General features: G+C 52.5%; 1 protein-coding gene across 3 annotated transcripts in view; it reads right to left on the bottom strand.

Moving 5' to 3' along the window:
• Window positions 1-27,915, bottom strand: part of FBLN2 (fibulin 2) — an 84,873-nt gene that overhangs the window by 30,888 nt on the left and 26,070 nt on the right. For all 3 annotated transcript variants that reach the window (XM_047743613.1, XM_047743615.1, XM_047743614.1), the window contains exon 2: window positions 25,439-26,794. In XM_047743613.1, coding sequence (XP_047599569.1) covers window positions 25,439-26,735 — 1,297 coding nt within the window. In that variant the 5' untranslated portion in view covers window positions 26,736-26,794. The remainder of the gene's footprint in view (window positions 1-25,438; window positions 26,795-27,915) is intronic.

Below are 27,915 nucleotides of genomic sequence, written 5' to 3'. Positions count from 1 at the left end.
TGGAGATGTCCTCCATGGAGGACCCCACAGCTGTCAGGAATAACAGACTAGATGTACCCACAAAATATGGAGTGGTACCAAAAAAAGCACTGAGGTGGGGGGAAGGAAGAAACCAAGTGAGATCTGTTACACAAATGAAAAATACTGAGAACAAAATTAAAACACACATTTTACACATTAATTAAAAGCACACACACATGCAAATTAAACAGAAGGGACCAGTTGCCTCTGGTGGGGCAGAAGTCAGCAATGGGGAAAAGGGATAAAAGGGAATAAATATATAAATAAAACAAGGAAGAGTCTTACAGAGACAATAATGTGTGAGGTGCCAGAAGATAAGTATAATTAACGCAACCATTAGCTTCTGAGGTCTAAAAATAAATGACGTGCAAAGATAAAGCACATCTAAGCCAAAAGATACATTAAAAAGGTGCTCAACATCACTAATGATGAGGCAAATGCAAATCAAAACCATAATGAGATATCACCTACACCTGTCAGAATGGCCACTATTAAAAAAAAAAAACACAAGAAACAATAAGTTTTGGTGAGGATGTGGCAAAAAGGAAACCCTTGGGCGTGCTGGTGGAAATGTAAACTGGTACAGCCATTGTGGAAAATGGTATGGAGATTCCTCTAAAAATTAAAAATAGAAATACCCCATGATCCAGTAATCCCACTACTGGGTATTTACCCAAAGGAAACAAGACACTAATCTGAAAGATAACTGCACCCCTCTGTTGTTGCAACATTATAACACCCAAGATATAGGGAAGCATCCAAAATGTACATCTGTGGATGAATGGATAAAGAAGATGTGGTACAGATAGACAACGGAACATGACTCAGCCCTAAAAAAGAATGAGATCTTGCCATCTGCAACAACATGGGTGGAGCTAGAGGGTATTATGCTAAATGGAATAAGCCAGACAGAGGAAAACAAATACCATAAGATTTCATTTACATGTGGAATTTAAGAAACAAAGCAAATACGAAATAAAAAGAAAGAAAGAAAGAAAGAAAGAAAGAAAGAAAGAAAGAAAGAAAACAGAATCTTAAATACAGAGAGCAAACTGGTGGTTGCCAGATGGGAGGTGGTGGGGGGATGGGTGAAATGATAAAGAGGATTACGAGACAGAAACGTGTCCAGTTATGAAATAAATGGAGATGAAAAGTACAGCTTAGAGAATACAGTCAATAATGTTGTAATTATCATTATATGATGACTACACTCATTGTGGTGAGCACTGAACAATGTACTGTATTGTTGAATTGATCTCATACACTTGAAACTAATACATTGTATGCTATTATCCTTTTAAAATTTAAAATAAAATTTAAAATAAAAAATTTTAAACCAAAAAAGGTAAAGCTCATCTAGAATACCTATATCCGTGCTAGGGCAACAACAGGGGTGTAACGGAATAACTTTGAGCCTGGGTCCACATCTTAGTGCTACCATGGATAGCTATTTCTTTTCTCTAAAAACTTAGTGTCCTCTTCTACTCTGAGGACCTTTAGCTGCACAAGTGCTAAAGCCTAGAAAGACCTCTAAATATCCCTGAGCAGTTCACGTCATCTAGCAGAGCAGAGGAACAAATGTGCCGGTGGATGTCAGCAGACTGCAAGGTTCCAGGAAAAGAGTGACAGCTCAGTAAGAATCGCCAGCTTCATCTGCGGAGCGGGCATTTCGAGTTATTAAACTTTTCTAGGTTTCAAGGCCCTTCTGTAGAAGAGGGGAAATAAGTTTCAGTAACAACCTGAGATCTGTACCAGGTAGGAATGAAAAGAATTATCTATCAGAAACAAATAGCAAATATCACGCTCAGCGATGAAACATTAGACACCTGTCCCACCGAAGTCAGAAATGTAATAAAAATGCCTACAGACACAAATAAATACTGTGAGGGGATTACTACAGTAATGCGAGGTGATTACTACACCAATGTGAGGGGATTGCTACACTAATGTGAGGGGATACAACCACCATCGCATATAGTTTCCATTTTTTTGTTGTTGTTTGTGGTGAGAACGTGCTAAGATCTAGTCTCACAGCAACTTTCAAGTACACAATACAGTATTGGTAACTAGTCGCCGTCCTGTGCCATAGATCACCAGAATTTAGTCATCTTATAACTGGATGCAAGCTTGTACCCTTTGCCTAACATCTCTCCATCTTCCCAGAACTTCCCCCCAATTCCCTGGCAGCCCCCAAATGACTCTTGTTTCTTTGAATTTGTCTCTTTTTTGATTCCACATGTAAGTGAGATCATACTGTGTTTGTCTTTCTCTGGCTGACTAAGTTCACTTAGCATAATACCTGTTAGATCCATCCATATTCTTGAAAAATGGCAAGATCTCCCTTTTTATGGCTGAGTAATATTCCATTATGTATATACATATGTATGCATATATACATACACACACCTATAGGTACATATACACACATACCTATGTGTACATATATATACATACATATACATATACACACATAGATATACATACACATAAGTCTATGTGTGTGTATACATATATACATATATATATACACACTCATCATAACTGCCTCTTTTTTTCCTTGAATTATTGCATCTGCTAGTATCTCTAGGACAACACTAAAAAGAGCGTCCACAAGTAAAAAAGAAAACCTTAATACAATAAAAGTGTAAAATCCCTATACGGCAAGAGACAGCATATCCAACCAGCCCCAGTTACTGTCATCACATCACTCATTTTTAAGACTCCTCATAGCATTTCTCACTGTGTGAAATCTTGATTATTTATGAACTAACTTCTTCACCCACTTCTTTCTCTACAAAGACACTAGAGTCTCTGTGGCCATTAAAAGTGATGCCACCATTCCATGCTTAATCCTTTCTCATTACACTCTGGGCATGTGGGAGTCATGCCTCACTTGAATACTTCTGGGGATGGGGAGTTCACGCTACCTCATCAGTTTGTCCTTTCTCTGCATTGTTCACATCTTTCTTGTACTGGACTGAACTCTTACTCCATAAGCCTTCTCCGAGACTGCCTTACTGAGTGAGATCAGGAGAATGCAGTGGAACCCTGGGTCTTAGCCAAGTGACTTGAGATAGGTGCCCTATTGAAATAACTGTAACAGCAGAAATGAAGTACAGGCTAGTGCCAGCCTTGGGTCCAAGCACTTTCATCCTTACAGTTATGATGAGTGAGTACTCTTGTCTCCCCACTTCACAGATAAGGTGGTGAGTCAGAAGTCCCAAACCTCAGTTTCCCCTCTTCTCTTCCCCTGTCCAGGCCTCAGCTTTCCCACATCCATGGCATGGATGACTTGATATAGCTGATCCTGAAGGCCCTGTCTGAGAATATGACCAGCATCAGCCTGAGAGAGGGGTTCTGCCTCCCTGTGGATTGAATGGTGTTCTCTTCCTGCCCCCTCCTTGATCAGAAGCCAGGTTTCAGCCTGCGTTTGGCAGACATCCCACCATTCTCCACTGGCCTTTCCCACCCTGGCTTCCCTGTTTCAGACAAAGGAACTCAAGAGGCCATGAACCCATATGCTGGGAGGGCCACCCACTTGGAGCAGGAGGGACTAAGCCTGGCGCTGCTTGGTACTGTCCAAGATGTGGGAGGCAGGGCCAGGCAAAGCCCCATAAATGTGTACCCCCGTCTCTTCATCCAGAAGACACACCTTCCTTCCCCATCCCAGTGCTGGAAGACTCAGCCCAAAGGCCCTCTCTTCCAGGTCTCCTTCCTTGATCAGCCCCTCTGAGGTCCCCAGCCTCTGTCTTTCTCTCTGGTTCTTTTTAAGTTCCCAAGCACCACCATTCAGATGTCCAGTCCTAGGATTCTTCCCTTCTCCATCTCCACCCTGGCCCTGGCTGATCTCATCCAGCACCAAGCTCCAAGTACCTGTTCTACCTCGCCCCTCCCACATATTTGTCTCCAGCTGTAGTTTCGTGCATACACACCACAGCTGGCTCAGGAACCACCAACGGTGCTCCCTAGTGCTCTCACTGCCAGAACTATTCAGCAACTGATTTCCCTCAAACCACCTCTTCCCAAGGTCTCCCCTGCATCAGTGAAGGGCCCCCGGCAAACTCGGAACCCTCCTGCACCCATTCCCCATCTCCCTCCATCACTCAGCAGGCCATCTCCAAAGTGCATCCCAGTCCACCCACCGGGCCCCTCACTCCATCACCACCTCTTGGTCCAACATGGTCCCTGTTCCCTCAGGTGTCCTCTTCCAGGCCCTTTTCCAGAGGGTGTCAGAATGAGTTCACACATAAAAATCAGACTGTGTCTCTCCTGGGCCTACAGGCCCCCAAGAGTTCTCCTTTCTTTACAAAGACCTGTTGACTGCTCCACTTCATCTCCTTTCTCTGATCCTCTTTCCCACACATTCTCTCCACTCCTTGAACTCCCTGGGCTCATTCCTGCCCCAGGTCCTTTCCGTGGACTCTGCTTTCTGCCTGGAATCCTCTGCCTTTTTCCTGTGCCCTTTCCCACCAGCACTGTCTACATGGCTGGCCCTTCTCCTTCAGGGTTCTCACCTCCTCAGAGAGGAGCTCTCTGACTTCTGGATCTAAACTCACCTCTATGCCAACCCTCATCACACCACCCTACTTCCCTGGTCCCGATCAGCTCAGGGAACCGGTGATCCACAAACCCCTACCGGAAGGCCACTGCCCTCCAGGACGAAGCACCCCTCCCTGGTTGGACAGTCACAGCCCAGAGTCACGTCCAGTTCTGACCCTCAATCCTAGCCGTGTATGCTTCTCTTTGCTGCTGTCTCTGCACATGCTGGTCCAGGTAGGGAACGCCTATCTCTGCGTTGTCCCACTCACCATCCCTAACCAGCCAATCCACGTGTGAATCCCTGCCTCTCCATCTGCAGAGCTCCCACCGGCACCCACCTCCAAACTGGGGGGACAAAAAGCCCCCACTTCTGGCTTCATTCACACCAGCACTCGGTACAGGCTTCCACTGTGATGTCCCTGCTGTCAGGTGACATGCTTGTCTCAACCACCAGACTCAGAGGGTCTCAGGAATCAAGAATGGGTCTGGGGCCAAATCAAGCAGCCCAGGCCCTCGGTGTAGACCACCTCACGAAACGCCTACATCAACAACATGAGGTTGGATGATTATTTTGATTTTCCAGATGTGTAGAGTTTAAGATACACAGCCCAGTGCACAGACTTAGAAAATGAGGGGAAAGAATGCAAGTGTGGCCCATCCACCTGGCCCAGACCGCCTCTCTGCCACGGTTTCTAGCAAGGGGGCCAGAGGGGAGCACGGGCTAAGGGGACACAGACACTTCACTCACCCTCTGAGCCTCCATTTCCTTGCTTGTAAAATGGGCAAATGACCTCTCTCTGCCACGCTTCACAAAGCGGGGCAGTGAGACGATCCAGTGCCTGGCAAACAACAGGCGCTTGGGAACAAGTACCTCCCTGGCCCTGGCACACACGTGTTTGGGGACTGCTCACCAGTGAATTAGTCAAGGAACAAAGGAACTGACCAGTAAATGGATGGACAAAACAATAACTCCCTGAGCGCAGGAAGCTGGCGGGGCTCTCGGCAATCCCTTCCCCGGCCTTTTCTGTTTGCCTCTGGGTTTCCGCGGACTCCCCCATTTCTGGCCACTTTGCCACCTGGCCTGAGCCCTGGGCCAGAGGGCATGCAGTGTCCCTCGCCTGCTGGTTATTTGCAAGCACTGTGGGCTGAAGGGAAGGGGCCTCTCCCGCTGTGACAGCTGCAGCCGTGACCCTCTCTCTGGCCTCCAGTGACATGGGACGGCCCCCATCACTCTGGCTTCCGAAGGCTCTGCCAGCCGTCTGCCTCACAGGGTCTGGCAGGAAGCCGCCTCCGACATGCCTGAGCAACAGAGGGAGAACAGACCCACTCGGGAAACCATTAACTTCATCTGGGAAAGTGGACAATACCCAGAGCCAAAGACACTGTGATCTCATTTTCAGGTACACGCCCAGGAGAAACAGGTGTCCGTGGTCTCCACCCGGACCCCCACAAACATAAGCCCCAAACTGCAGAAAACTCAAGGACGCCTCAACAAGGGAAAGGGTGGAATGAGCCCTGGCAGGACCACACGATGTACACAAATTCATTACAACCATAAACAACGACACAGATGAATCACAGACAGGATCTTGGGCGGGGGGAGAAGCAAGTCACAGAAGAAGACCGCAGACTGCCTTTTAGAAGAAGTTCAAAAACAGGGGGAAAAGCAAAACAACTGTACAGCTCTAAAGAAAAGGAAGGAACTCATGTGCATGGAAGTCAGGATGGTCAGAATGATGGAGCAGGAGGGGGGCAGGGCAGGCGGGCCACAGCCTCTATCCCCATGGCTGGTACCTCCAACAGCGGCCCACTTTAAACGTTCCTTAGTAGCATAGAGGTTACCAGAGGCTGTAGGAGGACGGATGAGAAGTCAGCTTGGTTGGGTACAGGATTTCAGTTCAAGAAGATGAAAAAGTTCTGGAGATGGGGCACCTGGGTGGCTCAGTCGGTTAAGCATCTACCTTCGGCTCAGGTCATGATCCCAGGTCTTATGATCAAGCCCAGCATTGCATCAGTCTCCCTGCTCAGTGGGGGGGATCTGCTTCTCCCTCTCCCCCTGCTGCTCCCCCTGCTTGTGTTCTCTTGCTCTCTCCATCAAATAGATAAATAAAAGCTCAAAAATTAAGTTCTGGAGATGGATTAATATACTTGTACAATGTGAACATACCTCACTGACTTAAAACTACTTAACGTGGCCAATATTATGTTATGTGTATATCACTGCAATTTAAAAAAATAACAATAATGCACTGCATTGTAAAAAAAAAAAAAAAAAAAAAATGTGACCCAGCACTTCTCCATCCAGAAATCTAATCTCGCCCACAGACTTAAACATGTTGGACAGGAATGTTTGCTACCCCTGAATTTGTGAGAACAAAGGTAAGGAACAACCAAAATCCCATCAACAGGGCAGTGATTAAATAATTTGATGTATTTCTGTCCACTCTTATGTAGATGTTAAAAAGTATTAGGTAGATCTTCCTGCACTTATATGGTCTGATTTCTGAATGTACCATGAAGAATTGAGAACAGGGGCACCTGGGTGGCTTGGTAAGGTAAGTGTCTGCCTTTGGCTCAGGTCATGATCCCAGGGTCTTGGATCCAGCCCCACGTCAGGTTCCCGAGCAGGGAGCCTGCTTCTCCCTCTGCCTGCCACTCCCCCTGCTTGTGCTTGCTCTTTCTCTCCCTCTCTGACAAAATAAATAAATAAAATCTTAAAAAAAAAAAAAGTTACCCCTTTTCATTTTAAAGGGATACACGGACATACATGGACTATTTCTGGAAGGACAGCCAAGACCCCGGTAACAGTGCTTGGCTCAGGACAGGACCTGACCGTGGGAGGGAGGAAGCCCACTAACATTTCACTGTTGGCCCCTTTTGTATTTTTTATGCGTTTCTTATTGTGTGCAGGTATTGCCCATTCAAGACACATTCTGTTATAAAAAGATTCTGAGAGTCTAGAGATTGTAACCACCTTTGATCACAGAACAATGGGTGCCCTAAACAATCCAGCTCAGAGGTCGCGACCCCTTTGGACAGTCCCCTCTCCCCGGACATCAAAGTCCTAAAGAATGTTGGCTTTGGAAATGCTGTGGAAAAACCCGGGCACCTGGCAGGAGGGTGATGAGCGGGCCATCTCCGCCAGCGCCCTGTTTGGTCAGGATGTTTGAGGGGCCTGAGCAAACAGCCCAGAGCTGCAGCTCTCTGCTCCCGGCAGCCTTGCGTTCTTGGGGGCGGGGAGTGGGTACCTGCAGGCCCTGGGAGCGCCTGGAGTCCTCTTACAGGGACTGCAAAGTGGACAAACAAGAAGGGTTCCCGAGCTTCATCTTCCTGAGCCAGGATCACAGGCACAATGGTGACAACCAACCTGGACTGAGCCCACCCACCACAGCCCCCCAACTCAGCCCTTTCAAGATGCCCTTCTCCTCCCAACCCCAACCGGAAAGGGCAGTCCCCAGCCTCCGTTGCTCTTTCCAGCACCTCCCATCACCTGGTTTCCTCGTGGGGTGGTGTCTACTCCCTGCCCACCGCTGCCCAATTCCAAGGTGCTGGGCTGCTCTTGCTGACGGGCTGGGTCTTTGCCCTGGCCGAGCCCCCTGGGGGACCCCAGCTTGCAGCCACTGCATCTCCCCTCCAGCTCCAGAAAGAGGGTCCCACATGCATCCCCATTTTACAGATGAGCAGGCGGCCGCCCAGAGAGGAGGCCCCACTTGCCCCAGACCACAAGCCCAGCCAGGGGCAGCCACACACTCCAGAGGGCAAGCCCCTGAGCAGGGCACCGAAGCAAGCATAGGAGAGGGTGAGGAGGAGGGAGGCAGGGGGGAATTCAAGTTCCTCTGCAGCAGCTACTCCAGGGGAAGCAGGGCCCCCCCACTCCTAGGGCTCCTTTCCCATCCTCACCATGGGCACAAAAGCCCCTGCTTTCTGACAAAGCCAACAAGGCCATGGGGGGAAAGATGGCTTTTGCAACACCTGGTGCTGGGTGAGCTGAATATGCATTTGAAAAAAAGAATGAATTTTGATTCCTATCCACACTGCCTAAAGAAACAGATCTAAATATGATCGAATGTGAAAAGTGAAACACGTTAAAATAGGAAAATAACTTCATGAGTCTGGAGTAGATGAAAATTTCTATAAAAGGACACAAAATACACTAACATAAAATTAAAGATCAAAACATTATATTTCATTAAAATTAGGGATTTCTGGGGCACCTGGGTGGCTCAGTGGGTTAAAGCCTCTGCCTTTGGCTCAGGACATGATCCCAGGGTCCTGGGATCAAGCCCCACATCAGGCTCTCTGCTCCGCAGGGAGCCTGCTTCCTCCTCTCTCTCTTTGCCTGCCTCTCTGCCTACTTGTGATATCTCTGTCAAATAAATAGATAAAATCTTTAAAAAAAAAATTAGGGATTTCTGTGCTCCTCACAAGAGAGCATTTGCAATGTACTCATCACATATCATCATTAAGAAAGTGGAAGATGGGGTGCCTGGGTGGCTCTGTTGGTTAGGCTTCGGCTCTCGGTTTCAGCTCAGGTCAAGATCTCAGGGTCGTGCATTCGAGCTCTGAGTGGGCCTCTGTGCTCAGAGCAGTCTGCTTAAGATTCTCTTCCCCTTCTTCCCCTGCCCCCCACACCAACTTGCATGTGTTTTCTCTCTCTCTCTCTCTAAAATAAAAAGTTTGCCTGGGTGGCTCAGTTGGTTAAGCATCTGCCTCCGGGCTCAGGTCATGATCCCAGGGTCTTGGTATCGAGGTCCACATCAGGCTCCTTGATCAGCGGGGCATTAGCTTCTCTCTCCACCCTTTCCCTTGCTCACATTCTCTCTCTCAAAAAAGAAATCTTTAAAAAAAATAAAAAATAAAATAATTTGTTTTAAAATGGGAAGAAAAGTTATGCAACAAAACAAGATAATGTGTGATCCAACAAAAGACACACGGAATACATAAAGAACTCCTAGAACCAGTTAGACAAAGAAAGGCAATTTAAAAATGAGCAAATGACAATGGAATGTCCAACAGTAATACAAAAAATGTGCTCAACATCCTAAGTTAAGAGAAAATGCAAATTAAAATCAGAACGAGACACCACTACCTATCCACCAGATTGGCTAAAATGAAAAGGAACGACCACATCCAGTTGGCAAAGATGCGGGGCAACTGGAACGCTCACTCACTGCTGGTGGGGATGCAAACTGGTAGTATACTTTGGAAAAATGGCCAAGTCACGTTCCACTCCCATGTATATACCCAACATGAATGCCTACGTCATCCAAAAGACTCCATTAAGACCGTTCACAGCAACTGTCCTCATCACAGCCAAAAACTGAAAATAGCCCAAGTGTCCACTCATGCTAGAATAGATTAATAAACCATGATTTATTCTGACAATGGAATAACACAGAGCAGTCTTTTTAAATGAACCACTGCAACAACTGTAGGCAACAACATGGGTGTCAAACACATTATCTTGAGCTAAAGAAGTTAAATGCAAAATACCACATGGCTCCCATTTTACAACAAACAAACAAACAAAAAAAACCAAAACAAAACAAAAGCCCTCAAGCTTGGCAAGAAGGAGAAAAAAGTCAGCATCGTGGTTTCCGTGAGGGAGGGAGAGCAGAAATGGCTAAGAAGGGGCACCAGGAAAACTCTGGAATGCTTGAAGTGTTTTAGATCTTGATCTCAGTGGAGCTGCCTAGGCGTCTTCATATGTGAAAATCCACTGAGCTGTTCTATTAAGATCCGTGCGGTTCACATCAATTGACTCCATAAAGAGTATAATAAATAAAAATACAAAAATAAGAAGTTGTCAAGGGAGTACTGTTAGACTAATCAAGATTTAAACGGCATCTACAGCATACGTCAGCACGAAGTTTCACAGAGAAGAAAACTCAGGAGATGTAACAACACAGATAAGCTAGATAGCGTCTAACCGGCTTTGACTAGAGGGGACTTTACGAGACGAGCTCTGCAATGCACTCTGGGGACAGGTGAGGAAATAAACAGGACTATGGTCTGAGAATCGGACAGCATTAGGAGTTACTAACTGTATTAAGGGCAGGATCACAGTATGTACTAATATGGGAGAAGGCCTTTATTTTTTAGAGTTGTACCATATATACATAGCGTCAAGACTGAAAGGTCTCCATCACACATGCACACTCACACCGCATCTCGAATGAGAAAGAAGAGCAAGACCTGAACAATCATGGGGCTGAGACTTCTTCCCTGAGCCCCTGCCCCTTACAGCAGCCCCACCGAGGGTCCATCCCGGCTGCCCGGGGTGTGCTGGGTTCCGGTGGAATCCTGGGGTGTGGGGGTGTTGTGGCTGGTGGAGCCACAGGTATGGGGACTCTCTGGTGGGCTTAGTCGACACAGAGGGGCTATGAGGCCCCATGCACGTGGCTGCAGCATCATCTTTGGGAAGCTCTGGGGGGGGGGGGGGTAGGTGAGCAGCAGGATGACCCATGTAACAGGAGGGCCCTACCATCCCCGGTTTTTCAGGGAGCCAGGGGTTGGATAGGGGGTGTACCTGTCCTCTGTATTTTAACTAGACTTTTCCACTTAGAATTTTCCAGCTGATGACAAGTCGACTCCATGGAAAAAAGGAGAAAAGTAGTTTCACAGAACAGGCTGCCATGATCAAGAACAGCACAAAAACTCTTGACAAGCTCAGTTCTGTTCGGAGGGAGTGTGTGGAACTGGCCTCACTTTTAGAGGAAGCCACCCTAGGGAGAGTCACCAGACATACAGAAACCGGACGCAAACTCTGAAAAACTGAATGGGACCATCCCCGTGTCTGAGATAATAACCTTCCCAGAAAAAGGACAGGACAAAGATCCAAACTCTGGGACCCAAGAGTAGACAGCTCACATTCTAAGAATGAACCAGTCTCTGGAAGATCACTCCAGAGTTAGATCATGGCCAACAGCTTTCTAAAACAGGGCCCATGACCAAGAGCGGATGCCCATTAGGGCCCCTCACCCACAGGTGACCTTCATCTAAAAGGAGGGTTGGGTTGTCCCTCCCTCCACTCGGGCTCACCCCAGGCTACTAGGCACGTCCACCTCCAGCTGAAGGTCATGACGGCACCCAATCTCTGAGCAAGACTCCTCCCTCCCTGTGCTCCGGGAAGGGGCCTCTCCCAGCCCCCAAGCCCAGTGCCGTCTTCCAGTATCACCCAAATCTCAAACCAAAGGCACCGACTATCAGAACTTCATCAAGACACTTCGGGACGTGCTCTGTTCTGCCTCAAAAGAACTGTGAATTGTATCTCCCTCATTATGAGTTGAAGAAACTTGCTGCCACCTACAAGACTGTACTTTTTGCTGAAAGAGAGGTTTGATGGAATTCTGGTTCTCAGGAAAGCATTTTGTTTTATACATGATTCTTATCAGTGACTTCATTCTACTTCCCTGGTCTTTCTGGATAGTTCAATTTAATTACCAGTCCATCGTACATATGTACAGTTTAGTAAGAGAAGATGTTTAACTCTAAGGCAGTTTTAGTTTCCCCAGGCCAGTTTTTTTTCTATAAGAGAAACGTAAACATTTATTTTTCACCTTAATAAAGAGGGATTGGTTAAAGAATTACAGAAATTAAAACATCACATAAAAAATTGGATTTTTTTTTCCTCCTCCTCTTTGAGGCAAACAGGAATAGGGCACCAGCAAGGTTTTCTGCAAAGCCCCAGGTGGTGATGCTGACACAGAGGTCCAGCCTAGGGAAGAGCTGGCAGGGAGTGCCCAGGGATGGGTCACCAGAGGAGGGGGAGGGGCCGGGAATCTGGGACCTCAGGCTCCCAGCGTTCCCAAGGGGAATACCACTGGACCAGGCTGGGGCCCTTCCAGAGCCAAATTCCCAGTGACTTCACCCAGCGACTTTGCATTTCTCTTAAGTGACGTGGGGCTGCAGCCCCATCAGATCCCAACCCCACACAGACCTTTACCACATTTCTCCCCAACCCCCAAGTACCTTGTTCCTTGGTCCCCTGCAGCCTGCACCATAACTCAATATTCAGTGAGCAATGAGCGCATCCCGGGGGGCCCAGGAGAGGTGGGCTGACACCGCCATTCTGCACCAGCCAGAAAACCCCACCCAGAACCCTGCTGTCCTTCCACTGGGCGAGCAACCTCAGGCAAGACCCTTGGCCCATCTGGTCCCACATCCAGGCTTTAGGGGTCATGTGGTGACAGGGAATCATGAGGCCTTCCTTGGGCACCTCCCCACCCACCCACCTGCTGCCCACCTGCTGAGCAGGGCAAACTAATGGGGGAAGAAACAGAAACCCAGCCGTCCTCTGATCAGGTTTCCACCTCTGGCCCAGACCTCTGTCCAGCATGCCAGATGCTCATGATCACTGTCAAGGCTGTATCTCTACCTGAGTATCAGCCACTGGCTCCAAACCCTCCAGAAAAAGACCATGAGTAGCCCTGGCCCACAGACTTGGGGTCACCCCCTCAGGAAGCACAGCCCCCAAACCAAGCCTGGGAGGTGAGGCATCCTGGAGAGATCCTAATCCCTCCCCAGCCACAGTCTACATGGCCATCATCCACCAAACCTGCTCCTGTCCCCATCTGTCCCAGACCTTCATCCCACACTGCTCTCTGCTGGCAGAAGCTGAGTGGGAGGGGCAGCAGCACAGATCCCCAGGCAGGCATGGCCACCTCGACCGAAGTCCACAGCACCGTGAACCTCAGCTCTTGCCAGGCTCCCCTCCAGGCCCGGGAGCAACACCTTCCATGGCTGCCAGCACAAGCGCCACACCAGTCTCTGCGGGTCCCCAGCCCCGCCCACACCTGTGCTTGTGGCCTCTTCACCACTCATTCTTCAGTCGCCCTTTGCAAGGACCACCTGTTCCCAGTGCTTTGACTCCACTGGGCAGGGAGGTCTGGGAGGAAAGCACACTGGGCTGGAGGTCAGGGCTGGGGGCCCACCTTCTGAGCTCACGGGGTTTTTGGCCAGCCCCTTACCCACCTCTGGGCCTCTGGGTCCCAGCTGTGTAATTAGGGGTGGGAAGGAGTAGGGAGACTGAACTGTGGCAGTGAACTGGCACTCCCTGCCTTCTTTACTGGTACTTCGGTGTATTTGAATGAGCTGCCAACATTTACAAATTGGGAGCTTTCATAGAAAATTCCAGATCCCTGGCTTCTTTTAGAAAACCCAAAGTTATAGGCCACACTGGGCCTCCCTGCCCCAGGGCACCAATCAGAGCTGGGGAGCAGCTGCCCCCACATTCCAGGCACCTTCCTGGTCCCACGGTCTGCACAGCCCCTGTGGGTCGCCGTCAGCCGGCGGCTCCTATCCTCCAGCCACCCCACTACCAGCGTCTGACTTTGCTCCCCCATCCTGTGCGTTCCACAGGTCTGCTTGTGACAGCGGGTACACACACCCCAGGCTGGGGGGTGGGGAGTGTTCTCCCTCTGCTTCCTGGTTCTGAGCGTGGGGCCCATAAGCACGTCGGGACTGAGTGGGGCAGATGGGGGTTGCAAGTGAAACAAGACATCTTCTGTCACTCTCCACTCCCTTCCCGCCCCCCTCTCAGGAGCCAGGGGCTCTCTGCCCCCAGGCGGGCAACTCCCTGCAGCCAGATTCCACTCTTCAGCCTCCTCCACCCTCCCCACATGGATCCCATGGAACCCCAGAATCCCAAACTCTGTGCCTGGGGCTGAGGGCACAGGCAGAGCTTGGGGCCTGCAGACCCCACCCTGGGTCCTAGGTGCCCCATGTGGATCTGTGACGCGGGGCAGTGCTGGAGTCCCTGACTGCTGGCCACAGGAGCTACACACTCATGCCAGGCAACTGGGCAGACCCAGCGGGGTGGTCAGAGCAAAAGGCTGAGAGTCAGCAAATGTCTGCTGGCTTCATCAGCGCCCTCAGTGACCCTGGACGAGTCGCTTCACTTCCCTCTGCCTCAGTTACCTCCCTTATAGTGACGGGGGTAGGGGTGTCATGAGGCTTAACACACCAACACAGGTCAAGTGACCAGCACAGCAGCTGCCTTATCATGACCGCTTCCCAACGCAGGTCAGTCCCGTGAGGGTGAAAGACGAGACCATGTGCAGACCCAAGGAGGGCGCCCCCTCCCCGTTTCTGGGATATTGGCCACCCGGTCAGGCTGTGCCCCTAAAGACAAGACCTCAGGATCAGGGCGTCTGCTGACTCAGCTGGCAGGTGTTGGGAGAGAAGTGTGGAGTGGGGAGGGAAGGGCCAGGGAGGACGGACCCCTGTCCTGCCCTGCCCATCTGGAAGCAGCTAAGAGTGACAGCCCGGGGTGGGGCACAGGAAATGAATACCCCCCCAACCCAACTAGGCCTGGTCCCTCGGCTTTTTCACCAGCAGGGACAGCTCCTGGCCACAGAAAAGACACACATCTGTTCACTGAAGCACAAACGCAAGTCCGCAGCCCCAGCCCCCAGGGTGCAGTGGCCCTCTGACATCAGGAAGACAGGAACTCAGTCCCAAGTGGCTGACCTTCCTCGTGCTGCTCCTCTCAGTAATCCTGCGGTGGTAAGGTCACTCTCCCATCTTACAGATGTGGACACTGAGGCTCAGTGAGTCAACCGCCTGAGGTCACGCAGCCATCATGGAGGGGCAGGATTCACACCAAGGATTTTCCCTCTGAGGACCGAGCTGGCTTATCCCCAGTGCCACTAGCCCTGAGCCCATTTTCCCAGTATGGGGACCCAAGGAGGGCCCCATAGAAGAACCTCAGCCCACATAATGCCTCTACAGAAGCCTCCTCCATAAGGCCCCAGATGCTGCGGGACAAAGGACACAGAGGACACAAACTCCTGGCCGGGCTTGGGGGAGTACTGGCAGGCAGACAAGCTGACACTGCTCTCAGGAGAGCCCTGAACACAGACCTCTCAGCTCCAGTTTGCTGAGGCACCAAGGATTCTGGAAGGCTCAGGGTACAGGAGGCCAAAGGGCTTGGTTCGGCCTCAGGCCAGTCGCATCTGCTGTCTTGGGCTCAGTGTATAAACGGGAGGCAGCCCAGAGTGCAAAGGCCATTGCCTTCCTGACAGAGACCCCAGGCCTGGAATCAGCACCCAGGGCACCAGCTGTGAGCAAAGCCTGCTGGGAGACAGACCCCAGCACCTGGTGCCCAACACCAGCCTTCTTCAAACTGAGAACAGAGCTATAGAAGAGAGCCCTCAGAAAGCCCATTTTACAGACAGGAAAACGGAGGCTCAAGCAATAGCGTGATTTGCCTAAGGTTACACAGCTAGCAAGGGGCAGAGCCAGTGCAAACCTGGGAAGCTCTGTACCAGGCCTACCAAAGGAGGCAAGCAAGAAATCCAGACATGCCTTAAGCATCAGTGGACCCGGGTTCAGACCACTTATTTGCTACTGGGCCACGGACCAGGCCAGCATTTCAGCCACCCCCTAACCCCAGTGGGAAGGAACTTACTGTAAAGTCGTGTGGGGCCTAAGTGAAATGAGGTCCATGGAGCACCCAGCCCAGGACCAGAAGCAGACTCAGTCCCAATTCTCTTCCCGTCCTGTACGCACACCCTTCACAACATGACTTCCCAGCAAATCCCAGCAAGAGGAGCCTCTGAACCTGGGCTGGTCTCCCAAATGGCCGGCTACAAAATGGGGCATTAGAAAGGGTGCTAGTTGTTCTGGACCCAGGCCTAAGAACACTGTGTGCTTCTTTTCGTTCACCTAGAGCCCCGTTTCTGGGGTGAGAACAAGCCAGGGCAAACCAGCTTGAAGAGGTCAGAGAGCAGAGAGCAGAGATAAGCCATCCTGGAAGAGGCCGCCCCACACCCACCAACCCCAGCAGAGCTGCCAGCCGACCACAGACACTCACAAGCAAGAGCCCAGCTGCCATCCCCCAATCCCAGCTCGGGACAGCAGAGCCTGGCTGCCCCGTGCACTTGGCAGTGATAATGAGAGTTTACTGTGTGGTGGCTTGCTGCTCACGTTACCATGGCAATAGATCATTCATACCATGACCAAGTTGTGTCCCAAGCACAAGGACTGGCACAGGTTTGGCAAGAGAGCCGAAAGACCAGGTGGCAGCCCCATGTCGTGTTGGTGGGAGCATGGCCAGACTTGCTGGGGAACCCCTGGCCAAAATCGGGGATGGGGAGAATTAAACACACGTGTTAACGAAAACCACTTAGCAGCATCTTCCCCCTCCAAGGCCGGCCACGCTGAGAACATTTTATAGCACCCTGCTTCAATTTCTCCTTAGCGCCCAGCACCTTCTCACGTAGATTTTACACATTCGTGGGACTGACTGCGTGCTTCCTAAGCTTGCCAGAGTGGACACTCCATGAGGGATGGGAATTCCATCGGTTTTGAATACGGTGCTCTGTCCCCAGCACTTGGAATAATGCAATAAATACTTGTTGAATAATGAGGAAAATGCATTCTCACGTATTACGGGTATGAGCCAAAATCTGGCACAGCTTTCAAAGGAGGACAAGCTGATGTCTGCAGAGGGGATAAACCTGCTGAGCACTGAGCACACTGGAGCCAGCGATCATCCAAAGCTTGGTTCTAGCAGGTGCACAGAAACACGCTTCCTGATGGTCCCAGACTGGAAACAACACCAGCACCCCTTCACAGGAGAATGAACAATAAAACTGGGGTCCATCCATATGACGGAGCACCTCTCAGCAATCAAAAGGACCAGCCACAGTGCGGGTAACATGGCCAACCTCAGAAGCCAGATGTGAAAGAGAACAGACTCTCTGGTTCCCTTCAGAAAACTCCAGGAACAGAAAACTAATATCTGCTGTTAGAAGTCAGGGCAGTGGCTCCCCAGGACAGGCACTGAGGGGGTGACCTGTCTTGTGATCCAAGTGCCTGTCCCATGAGTGTGTTCCATTTGTGAAAATGTGTTACTGAGTTGTACACTTCTGGTAAGTTCTATTGATTTTACTTCAATGAGTTCACAAAAAATATATAAAGAAATGCATATGCATACTGACCCAGCACTCTGTACCAGGGCACAGCGTAAAGATATTCACTTAGAACACTGCTTTTTAACAGCAAAAGGCTAGTAACAACTAGAACATCTGTCAGCAGGGACCAAAAAGAAAAGCCGGAACAAGGGGACAGTGACATGCTGGCTGGTAAGGGAACTCTCGGCATAAAGATAAGGAGGAGTCCCAAGATATGTTGTCAGAGAAAAAAAGCACAGGGCAGAATGGTGTGCATAAAATGCTAGTATTTGTGGATTGACCGGTGGTTCTCAAGTGTGGTCCCAGGCCCTGGAGGGTCCCTGAGGTCTTTCCAGGCATCCAGGAGATAAGCACTATTTTCAGAACAACATGACAATAGTTGCCTTCTTCATGCTTTTTCTCCCACGAGCATATGGCAGCGTCTTCCAGAAACAACATGACATTGTGCGATGTCATCACTTTAATGGCTAATGGAATGTGTGCTTGTGTGTTTTGTGTTTTCTAGAATTTTTTAAAGGAAGCTCATGACAGATGATCAACATCACAAGTCAGAAAAATGCAAATCAGAACTGCAGTCGGATACCAACCACTTCGCAGACACGAGAATGGCTATACTCAAAAAGGCTCAGCAGCAAGGGGTGCCTGGGTGGTTCAGTCTGCTAAGCGTCCAACTTGATTTTGGCTCAGGTCATGATCTCAGGGTCATGAGATGGAGCCAGGCATCGGGCTCTGCCCTGGAGGTCTAAGCATGGAGCCTGCTTACGATTCTCTTCCACTCTTGCCCTCTGCCCCTCCCCTCTCCTGGGGGGGAAAAAAGAGATAAAGGCAGACAGTAACAAGTGTTGGCAAGGATGTGGAAAAGTCAGAACCCTCATGCACTGTCGACAGGAGTGCCAAATGGTGCGGCTGCTGGGGAAAACAGTCTGGCAGTTCCTCTGGTGATTAAACATACAGTCACCACGTGACCCAGCAGCTCTACCCCCGGGAATATTACCAAGAGCAACAGAAACCTCTGTCCACACGAAAGCACATACGCAAGTGTCAGTATCAGCAGTCCTCATGATGGCCAGAAGGTGCGAACACTTCAATCATCGGTGGATGAATGGGTGAAAAACAAAGTGCATCCACCACACGGAAAGCTACTCAGTCAGAGAAAGGTGCAAAGTAGTGACACCTGCCACAATGCGGACGAACCTTGGAAGCATTATGCTACGTGACAGAAGACAGTCCCCGAAGACGACCTCTTACATGACTTCGTGTCCAGGAATGTCCAGAATATGTGACTCCACAGAGACAGTGAGGAGCTTGGTGGTGGCTGGGGGCTGGAGAAGGAGGAAAGGGGAAGTGGCTGCTACCAGGCGTGGGGTTTCTTTTGGGAGTGATGACAATGTTCTAAAATTGGGCACCCAGTGATGTCGGTACAACTCTGATAAAAGCTAATGAATTATACACTTTAAGGGGGGGTTTTATGGTACGTGACTGTATCTCAGTAAACCTGTTCTGAAAGAGAATGAGAGGGAGGGAGGGAGGAATGAAGGATGGAAGGAAGGGTAAGGGAAAGGAGGGAGACCACGAGGGAGGGAGGGAGGAGAAAAGAAAAGAAAAAAAAAGAGAAAAGAAGAAAAATAAAAAGATAACATAGTTTTAGAGAAACCTACCACAGGCCTAGCCTTGGCCCCTGCCCCATTTCTTCCAAGTGTTCTATGGTCTGGGGCAGGTAAACACAAGGAGGGCCCAGCTAGGGCCACTCAGACCCACTCATGCCTCCAGGTCCCCTGTGAGAGCCATGAGCCCACCCCTCCACTGGGAGCCTGCATCCCCCTGCCTGGCTTTCCTGTGACCTCCAGCAAAGCCCCCCCACCAGATGCCAGTTTCTCTTCCATAAAATAGAACAACCACATAGACCACAGGGTAAAAACTCTATGCAACGACAGGCACCCCCAGTATAGTACCCAACCCAGCTGCCAACCAGGGCCAGACCTCTGATGAAACCGAGGACAGCCAGCCCCACAGAACACAGAGCACCTACGCAGTCCAAAGGGTGGGGAGCCTCCGCTCAGCAACCCCGATGGCCAGCAGCACATGGGCCAGTTGTGCCCACAACTGCCAATTTTCCAGGAAAGACTGAGAGCTGAAATTTACATGAAATCTTCTAATTTCAAAATAGTCACAGCAAAATTCTACTGCTTACAACACTGCTCTGCAGAAAGAAGCTAGCAGGTGGACGGAGGAGAGCCGCGTGTGCTGTAACAGGACAGCAGGCCCAAGTGCAGGCGACGCTGGCCCATGTCGTCGCTCCATGCAGGCCTCGCTCCTGACATGCTCGTTCTCACTACAGCCTCGGGCACTCGCAACCATGCCATTTCGCCAATAAGGAAATGGGGGCTCAGAGGGGTGACGTCCTGGGCCCCAGATCATACAACGAGCAAGTGGGGGGGCTTCAGACCAGGGTCTTACTGTGGATGTGGGGAGCCAGGGCCCCCGGTTTGCCTGTCTTATTGCTCTCCACAGGGCCCACCCAGCCCGAAACAGAGTCACAGACCCCATTTCCAGGCCCCGTGGTTGGGGTTGAGTGGAGGAAGGGCTGGCCAGGCCCTCCTGTGTGCTCTCCTGCCACAGCCTCCACAGGCTGCCTCCATCCCCTGCCTGCTCCAGGAGCCTGGAGCTCTAGTAGGAGGTGATTCTGTTGCATGGTTTGGGGGCTCAGGTGTCCAGAATCCCAGCCTGGTTCCCTTAGGCCCCACACAAGTTAAAATCTCCCACAGGCCAAGCCTGGAAAAGAGAGGGCAGGATCAGCAAGGATCCTCTAGGGAATGAGAAGAGGAGAATCTGGGCAAGTCCCTCTCTCCTGTGTCCCAGAAGCCACAGCCTGGTGACTCGGGGGGGGGGGGGGGGGGGGGGGGGGGGGCGGTTGGAGGCACTGGGAGTGGTGCTGGAAACCCACAGATGTTGGGGAGGCCCACTGCTAATCCTTTGTTCTCCTGCAGCACTCCTTCTGGGAGTCACCAGATAAGATCATACTGGCCTCCTGCCTTACAACTTCAATGGCTCCCCACTGCTTTTGGGACAAAGACCCAAATCTTCAACACCATTGTGGCCCCTACACCCTCCCCAGCCTCATACCAACCACACAGCCTCCTTTCAATCTAATTTGCCCCCTCCAGCTAGAGGGCCCTTGCATGTGCTGTGTCCTCTGCCTGGAGCACTGTCCCCTCCCTGCTTGCCACCTGCCATAGTCAACAAGACCTCATGCTCAAACATCACCTCCCCCAGGAAGCCTTCCCTGATCCCCAGAAGTCAGATCCCTGAAAGATAGGTTTAGATAGCATACCCACCTCCTTTCTCAGCCCTGGTCACGGCTCAGAACATCACACCCATGTGACTACCAGGCTATCTCCCCCACTAACCCGTGAGCTCCCCGAGGGCAGGGACTGTGCTGGGCTTTGTTCCACACTGCACATTCAGCCACTGTCATAGCCCACACACACCAGGCACTCAGAAATGACAAGGATGAAGACACGAAGAAATACAAGGGAAACCTGGATCCACCACTCCCTGCACACGTGTTCTCAGACAAGGGACCTGATTCCTCTGCTGTAAACCAAGGAGGTGGTGGTGAGGATTAAAAGGGTTAATTATCACAGCATGCTTATAATGGTGCCCGCGCAAGAGGCAAACACGACAATGTCTGCACTTAGTAGAGTTATTTGAGTTTTAAAGTTTCTCTGTTAACCAGAATGACAGAGGATCCAAGGACCCTTGCCCTGCAGAACCTGGTTATGTGAGGGTCCCAAGGAAGGGGGCCCCTTTCCTGCCACATGGTCTGGGGGGCCCACAGAGGTCAGCTGGAGCCTTTCCCAGGAAGGAGAAACTCCACCTTCCTGAGGGCCAACCCTGCCCCAGGGCTCCCTCCCTTGGGGCCCAGCAGTCCCCTGGTTCCCTCTGTCATGCCAGCCCAGTGGCAGAAGGGGAGGACATGCTCACAAAGCCCCCTGAGTGACAACAGACTTCAGACCCCTTCTCCCCAGCCCAGGGAGCCGGGCATGTGGCTTCCATTAGGCCACATCTGGACATGCTCAGAGGCAGCCAGGATCCCTGGCACGGCTCCGGCTCAGAGACAAGACCCCCACCCCAGCCAGTCCTGGGGCAATGGCTGGAAACCTCCTTCTCCAGGCCCCAGGGCTGCCATGGCAACATAGCTGGGGGTCATTTCCGGCTCCACGGCCCTCCTCTCCGCCGGCCTCATTGGCAAGCAGGGCAGAGCTACCTCCCCAGCTCCTCTGCACTGAGGGCCCCTCCATCACTTGGGATGCCCCTGCCCTCCCCCCCGGAAGGTCCCCACTTCCCAAAGGATGCTCCATCAGGCCCCTGGCCCCCACACATCAGGTTTCCCACCACCCACACTTCCTGGGCAGCGTGTACTGCGTTATGGCCATGAAGAAATCTGTACGTGTGTGTGCCTATCCACTGAACACCCTCCTGCCCCCAGGAGACCTCAGGAAGGGAGAGGCTGCGCTGGCCTCATTCACAGGCACAGCCCCCAGTGCAGAGAGGGTAGGCCACAGACATCTGTTGAGGAAATAAATAGGTAGAATGAAGGGTGGAGGGTGACAACCAGTGGCTAACATTTTTAATTACTCAGCAAGGGCTAAGCTCCCTCCCGAGCACTGGACATGAATCAGCTCCTCTCTTCAAGATGTCCCCACGAAGCAGGAGCCTCCCCATTGCTGATGGATGGAGGAAAGGAGGCACAGAACAGTAAGCCACTAGCCTGAGTTGTGCAGGGAGTGGAACAGAGCTCATGAGCTGGCAGGGGATGGCTGGTCCCAGGGTGAGGAGGGGAGGAAAGATGGACGGGGGTGGTCAGTGGCAGGCCAGCCCTTGTTTATCTGGCTAGGGCAAATTCCCCTGCTCCCAACTTCCCACACCTTCCTTTCCTCGCACACCAAAAAATGCAGCTGCCTGTCCATGCCCTGCTAATTATCTCCGGGCTTTGCGTGTGCTGGGCCCTCTGCCAGCACAACCCTTAGATGGGAGAGGGGACACCCCATCAGAGGCCCCTGCCCCAAGGCAGCCCTCATCAAAGGCTACACCCCAAGATCCATTTGAGAAAGCACAGGGCAGAGGAGGGAAAAAAACAAAAACAAAACAGAAAAACCTAGGGCTCCTGAGAACAAAGTAAGTCTCCAAGATTCCAAAGGCCTGGAACCATAGAGAGGCCTCTGGAGCGAGAGGCAGGGGTGGGGAGTGGGGGTTGTGTCTATTTTGGAACCCCTCAGAGGCAGCAACCCAAACACACTACGTGCGCCATACTCCAAAGCCAGGCCTGCAAGCTCTCCCCGGGCACACATGTACTTCATTACAGCTCCCCCCACCCCATGCAGCCTCCCCACATCCTGTAGGCTCAGGGCTGGGTAAGGAGGATCCCACTGAAGCCCACTGCCCTGGATCCAGCCCACCAACTCCCACTGTGTGAAATGAGGACACAAGCCACACCTCTCTGACCTTGATGTGCTCGGTTTTCAAGAAGGACCCCCACCTCCACAGCTTGTAGGAAGGATCAGAAATGGGGTCTGGCACCTAGGAGGTGCTCACTCGGCAAAGGTGAGTTCTGTGCCCCACTCTCCATGATGGGGCTGGAAGGATTAACCATCTGGGCTGGGTCGGGGGAGCTGATCCTCCCACCAGGTCAGAAGGAGCCTGCAGTCTCACCCCTCCCTACATGTGCACAGGCTTTGCACACAGTCCATGCCCAATGAGGGATGGAGTACTTGACTGATGGGAAAAACGGGGCCCAGGACAGTTAAGAGACCTGTCCAAGGCCATAGAGCTGTGGGCAGCAGCAAGGTAGGTATATGGGAATGCTGCAGAAATCCCGGACCCCCTCATAGCCCCCCCACCACCACCCAGACATCCCTCCCTCACAGCCCAGTCTGTAGACATGGGCCACAGGGGTCCAATTCTGCCTCCCCAGGGCCCACTAGGGCCCAGTCACAGTTAGTGCCTAATGAAGGTTTATAGCGAAGGTTTAGGTATTACATTGAACAAGACACAGACTCTCAGCTATGGGGAGGGATGTCTAGACGACCAGACAACTGCTTAGGGTACCTCAGAGGTGAGGCAGGGAGCTGGAGAAGGTTAGTGGTGAGGGCATCAGACAAGGCATAAAGATTCAGGGAAGGCTTCCTAGAGGAGGTGCTGCCTGAGCTGGCTGGGAACAGTGTGAGCAAATAGGTGGAAGAAAAGGGATATGTCGGTGTAAGATGTTCATAGGATGGCAAGGAAGCTAGGATGAGAAAGGATAAGCCCCCATTGATTCACTCGTTTATTTACCTGATATTTACCAAGCACCAACTGTGTTGCTAGGCCCTGCCAGAGGCCCTTAGGTATAGCAGAGAAGATGACAGATGTGGTCCCTCCATTCATGGCACTACCATTCTACTAGGGGTGACAACATTAAACGAATCAACTACGTGCTATCATATGAGGTATTGGTAGCAGGAATTAAAGCAGGGTAAGAGGAAGGTGGAGTGCTCTTTTAACTGGGTGCTCAGAGAAGGCCTCTCTGGGGAGGTGACCTGGAAAAGAGAGTTTATAGAGGGAAAGAATGAGCCACATGGACACCTCAGAGAGCATTTCAAGAGGAGGTGTAAAGTGCAAAGGCCGCAGGGCTTCAGGGTACCTGAAAGCCAGTGCTAAGCATGTCAATAGGGACTGAGTGTTTAGGCCCCACTTCCAACTTTGTATGTTAAAACCCAAATTGGCAGAAGACAGTCAGTTAAGCCTCTGCCTTTGGCTCAGGTCATGATCCCGGGGACCTGGGATGGAACTCCGCACCAGGCTCCCTGCTCAATGGGGACTCTTCTTCTCCCTCTCCTTCTGCCCCTCCCCAGCCCGGCTCATGCGCTCTCTCTCAAATAAATAAATAAAATTAAAAAAAAAAAAACCTGATAGGGATGGTATGTGGAGATGAACCTTTGGGGATATAATTAGGCCATGAGGGTAGATCCCTCATGATGGGATTAGTGCCCTTCCAAGAAAAGACACAAGAAAACTTGCTCCCTCTCAGTGAGATGCACCCTCATCTCTCATGCAAGGACACAATGAGCAGATGGCCATCTGCAAACCAGGAACCAGACACCAGGTCTGCCGGCACCTTGATCTTGGCCTTCCCAGCCACCAGAACTTTAAGAAATAAATGCTTGTGGGGTAAGCCCCCCAGTCTATGGCATTTTTGTAACAGCAGCCAGAACAGACTAAGAAAAGGGTGATGGAGAGGTGGTCCAGGAGGTCACGGGCTGACCGGGACAGAGCCTGTGGTCCTCGAGATAGCTTTGGCTTCTATTCTGAGTAGGTGGGAGCCCCGGCAGGTGCAGCACAGAGCAGGGACAAGAACGACGTGTGTGTTAACGGGAACCCTGGCTGGCGTGCTTGGCAGCCCTGGTCCTAGGCCCTCACAAGGAGCCCCCAGGAGAGACCATGTCCCTTCTGCTATCAGCTCAGAGACCAAGAACACAGCCATGACCCGAGGCTACTGTCAGGAGGGGGTGGATGGAGCTGGACCAGGTCTGTGAAACTTCTCACTTCCTTCCAGGGCACCCATGGACCCCAGTGGGCCCCACCTGCACCCGAGCTGGAACTTTCCTTGAGGAACTCTAGCCCTGAGAAGGTATACCTAAGAGGCTTTCAACCACAGCCCCACCAGGTAGCCCAGCACCTACCACAACAGGGACCTCACCCTTACCTGCCGTTCTGTCCCCAGGAGTGCAGCTGGGGAGAAAGCGCCATCTCAGTGCCCCTGCCTTATAGTGTGGGGGTTGGGCTAACCGTGGGTAGCCTGGCCCCATAGACCCAGCTTCCCTGGCCTCAGGCAACTTTGCAGAGCTGGGGGCCCTGACAAGGCCCTGAGGCTGTCTTTCCCTGGGCTAAGTGCCCCTGGAGGAACTAGAATGGGTTCTTACCTTCATGGTCACCTCTGGAGATAGAATGAACAGAGTTGGGATCTGTGTCCTCCTCTGGCTGAGAATGGGGCAGAACCGGTGGCTGCTTGGGCACTTCCTCTGTGGGTGGGACCCAGGCTGCCTCTTGGGGAGACAGGGTCAGCATGGTGTGGATGCTGGACTTCGTCGTGCCCCCAGGAGAGTTCAGTGTGCCCTGTGATGGGGGGACACTGGCCGTGCTTGACCCCAGAACAGGCACAGCTCCCTCCTGCCCAGCACTGTCAAGGGTGGCCTGGGCTTCCGGGATTAAGTTCTCTTCAGGCCCTGCCCTCGCCTCTGCCTTGTTCTCTTGGACAGGAAGACCAGGCCCAGTTGGGCCTGGAATGGGTGGTTCATCCAGCCCCCTGGGGCCACCTGCTGCTGGCTGCTCCCTGATGACCAATTCCTCGGTCTTCTCTGGCCCTTCGCCATGGCTGTCCTCTGTCACTCTCCTGGCTTGCATGGGGGCCGGAGGACCCAGGGCAGCAGCCGCCGTGGGCCTAGGGAGGGCGGCTGGCCAGGGGGTGGCCTGGAGGGCAGAGGATGGCTGACTGCCACCTCCCAGAGCAGCCGGACCCCCAGCACCTGCCTGGAGCTCGCCCGCCAGGGCTGCTGCAGCTTCTGCCTCGACCACCTCCTGGTCGTAGCTGTAGGGGTCTTCATAGTGTCGCTCGGGGTCCCCCTCCTCCGTGTCGGAGAAGTTTCCCGTGGCAGCCGCAAGCACGTCTCCGGCATCCCCACGGCAGCCAGGGAGCTGGTAGCAGATGAGCTCGCCCCCTGTGTCAGGACAGTGGCAGGCCCGGCAGGGCGGCAGGTGGACAGTGTGGCCGGCGGCATACTTGCGTCCAGCATGGACGCAGCCCACCTGGCCACACTGCGGGCAGCTGTCGGCCGCCACCACAGCTTCGATGCAGTTGGGGGGCAGCTCCGGGCACAGCATGAACTGGCAGCTAATCTTGCCACCGCCCGGTGGGCAGGAGCACTCGGTGCTGCCGAAGTCCACGAAGTAGGACTGGCCGGCGGGCACACGGCCGCGCACGAAGCCGCCCTGCAGGCAGTCGTAGTACTGGTAGCCCTCGCATGCGCAGCCCCGCTGTACGCACACCGCGCAGCAGGCGCCCGGCTCCAGCGCCTCCTCGATGCAGTTCTCCAGCGGCGGGCACTCGACGCCCGTGCAGTCCTGCCTCGGGGCCGCCGCGCCAGCCCTCGGGCCCAGGGCCAGGGCCACGGCCAAGACCACGGCCAGCCAGGCTGCCACAGGCTCCCGGGGCCGCGCCATGCTCCCACAGCCGGCTCAAGGGCTGCCTTGAGTTGAACCACCTCCTCTGCTGTGAGGCCCTGCAGGAACAGGAAAAAACAGCTGTCAACGCCCCTGGGGGGCCCACATGTGCGCACCCGTGCCAGCACACACACGCGGCTGGACAGCCCCCCCAAGTACAGCACACGCACGTGGCGGGACAGCACCCCCCCACACACTGGACGGCATGTGCGCACACTCCTGGGCACGTCCACTCAGACGCACCGCCATCGCTCACATGCCCCAGGTGTTGGCGCACAGTCATTAACATGGCCCCAACTTGGGGATGCTGACCCCTCCCCACCCTCTCCTGCCTTCTGACACAGGCCCTTTGAGTGGGAGCCTCCTGCCCACAGCCCCACAGCACCCCCCAAACACACCCCTGCACCCTCACTCAGTCACACTCATTCAGGGCACATGTCTGGTCTCTCACACCCTTGGTGACAGACACCGTGGTCCCTCACATACACAGCTACACACGCTGTCTCACACACAGGCTCATCCACATGCCAGGACGCCACAGGGAGTCTCACACACACACACAGGACCACCCAAACGATTTCTCTCCCCGCCGAAGTCCCACTCGATCCCCAACCATCCACTGAGAGGCTGGGCTGCCAGCCAGAGGATATGGTCAGGCAGATGATAGGCAGGAACAAACCCCCTCCGAGGCCACGGCGCAGCCAGCCAAGCGCCCCACCGGACCCCTGAGACCGCAAGGCTTAGGAACACCACCCGACAGGAGACGCCCCCTGCCCTTGGACTACAAGTTTAGCCTCAAAGGGACTTCCTGCCAATGTCCTCAGCTCCCTCCATGAACATTACCACCATTCCCAGAATTTTCTAGATACCTGCTGTCCTTAACACCCCACCCCCATGTTCTCTCCACTCTCCCCCAGGAATAGCTCTCCACTCTCTGCCCCTTCTCTTTGTTTCCTTGGGCCACCCCAGACCCAGCCTCACCTCCCATCTGCCCTGGGAGATGCCCTCCCTGCCCTCCACAACCCCACTCAGCTCTTCCTCTGCAAAGTCCATGTGACCTGAGAGCAGCTGACCCCAACACGCCATGGCCCCGAGCCCTGTGGAGGCTTCCCTGCTGCAGCAAGGAAAGGTCCCGGATCCCAGTTGAGAGCTACCCTCACCCTGCCCTCCCTTCCCAGAC

The sequence above is a fragment of the Lutra lutra genome, chromosome 1, assembly GCF_902655055.1.
Source record: "Lutra lutra chromosome 1, mLutLut1.2, whole genome shotgun sequence".
Lineage (NCBI taxonomy): Eukaryota > Metazoa > Chordata > Mammalia > Carnivora > Mustelidae > Lutra > Lutra lutra.
This window is presented reverse-complemented; position numbering and strand designations above follow the sequence as displayed.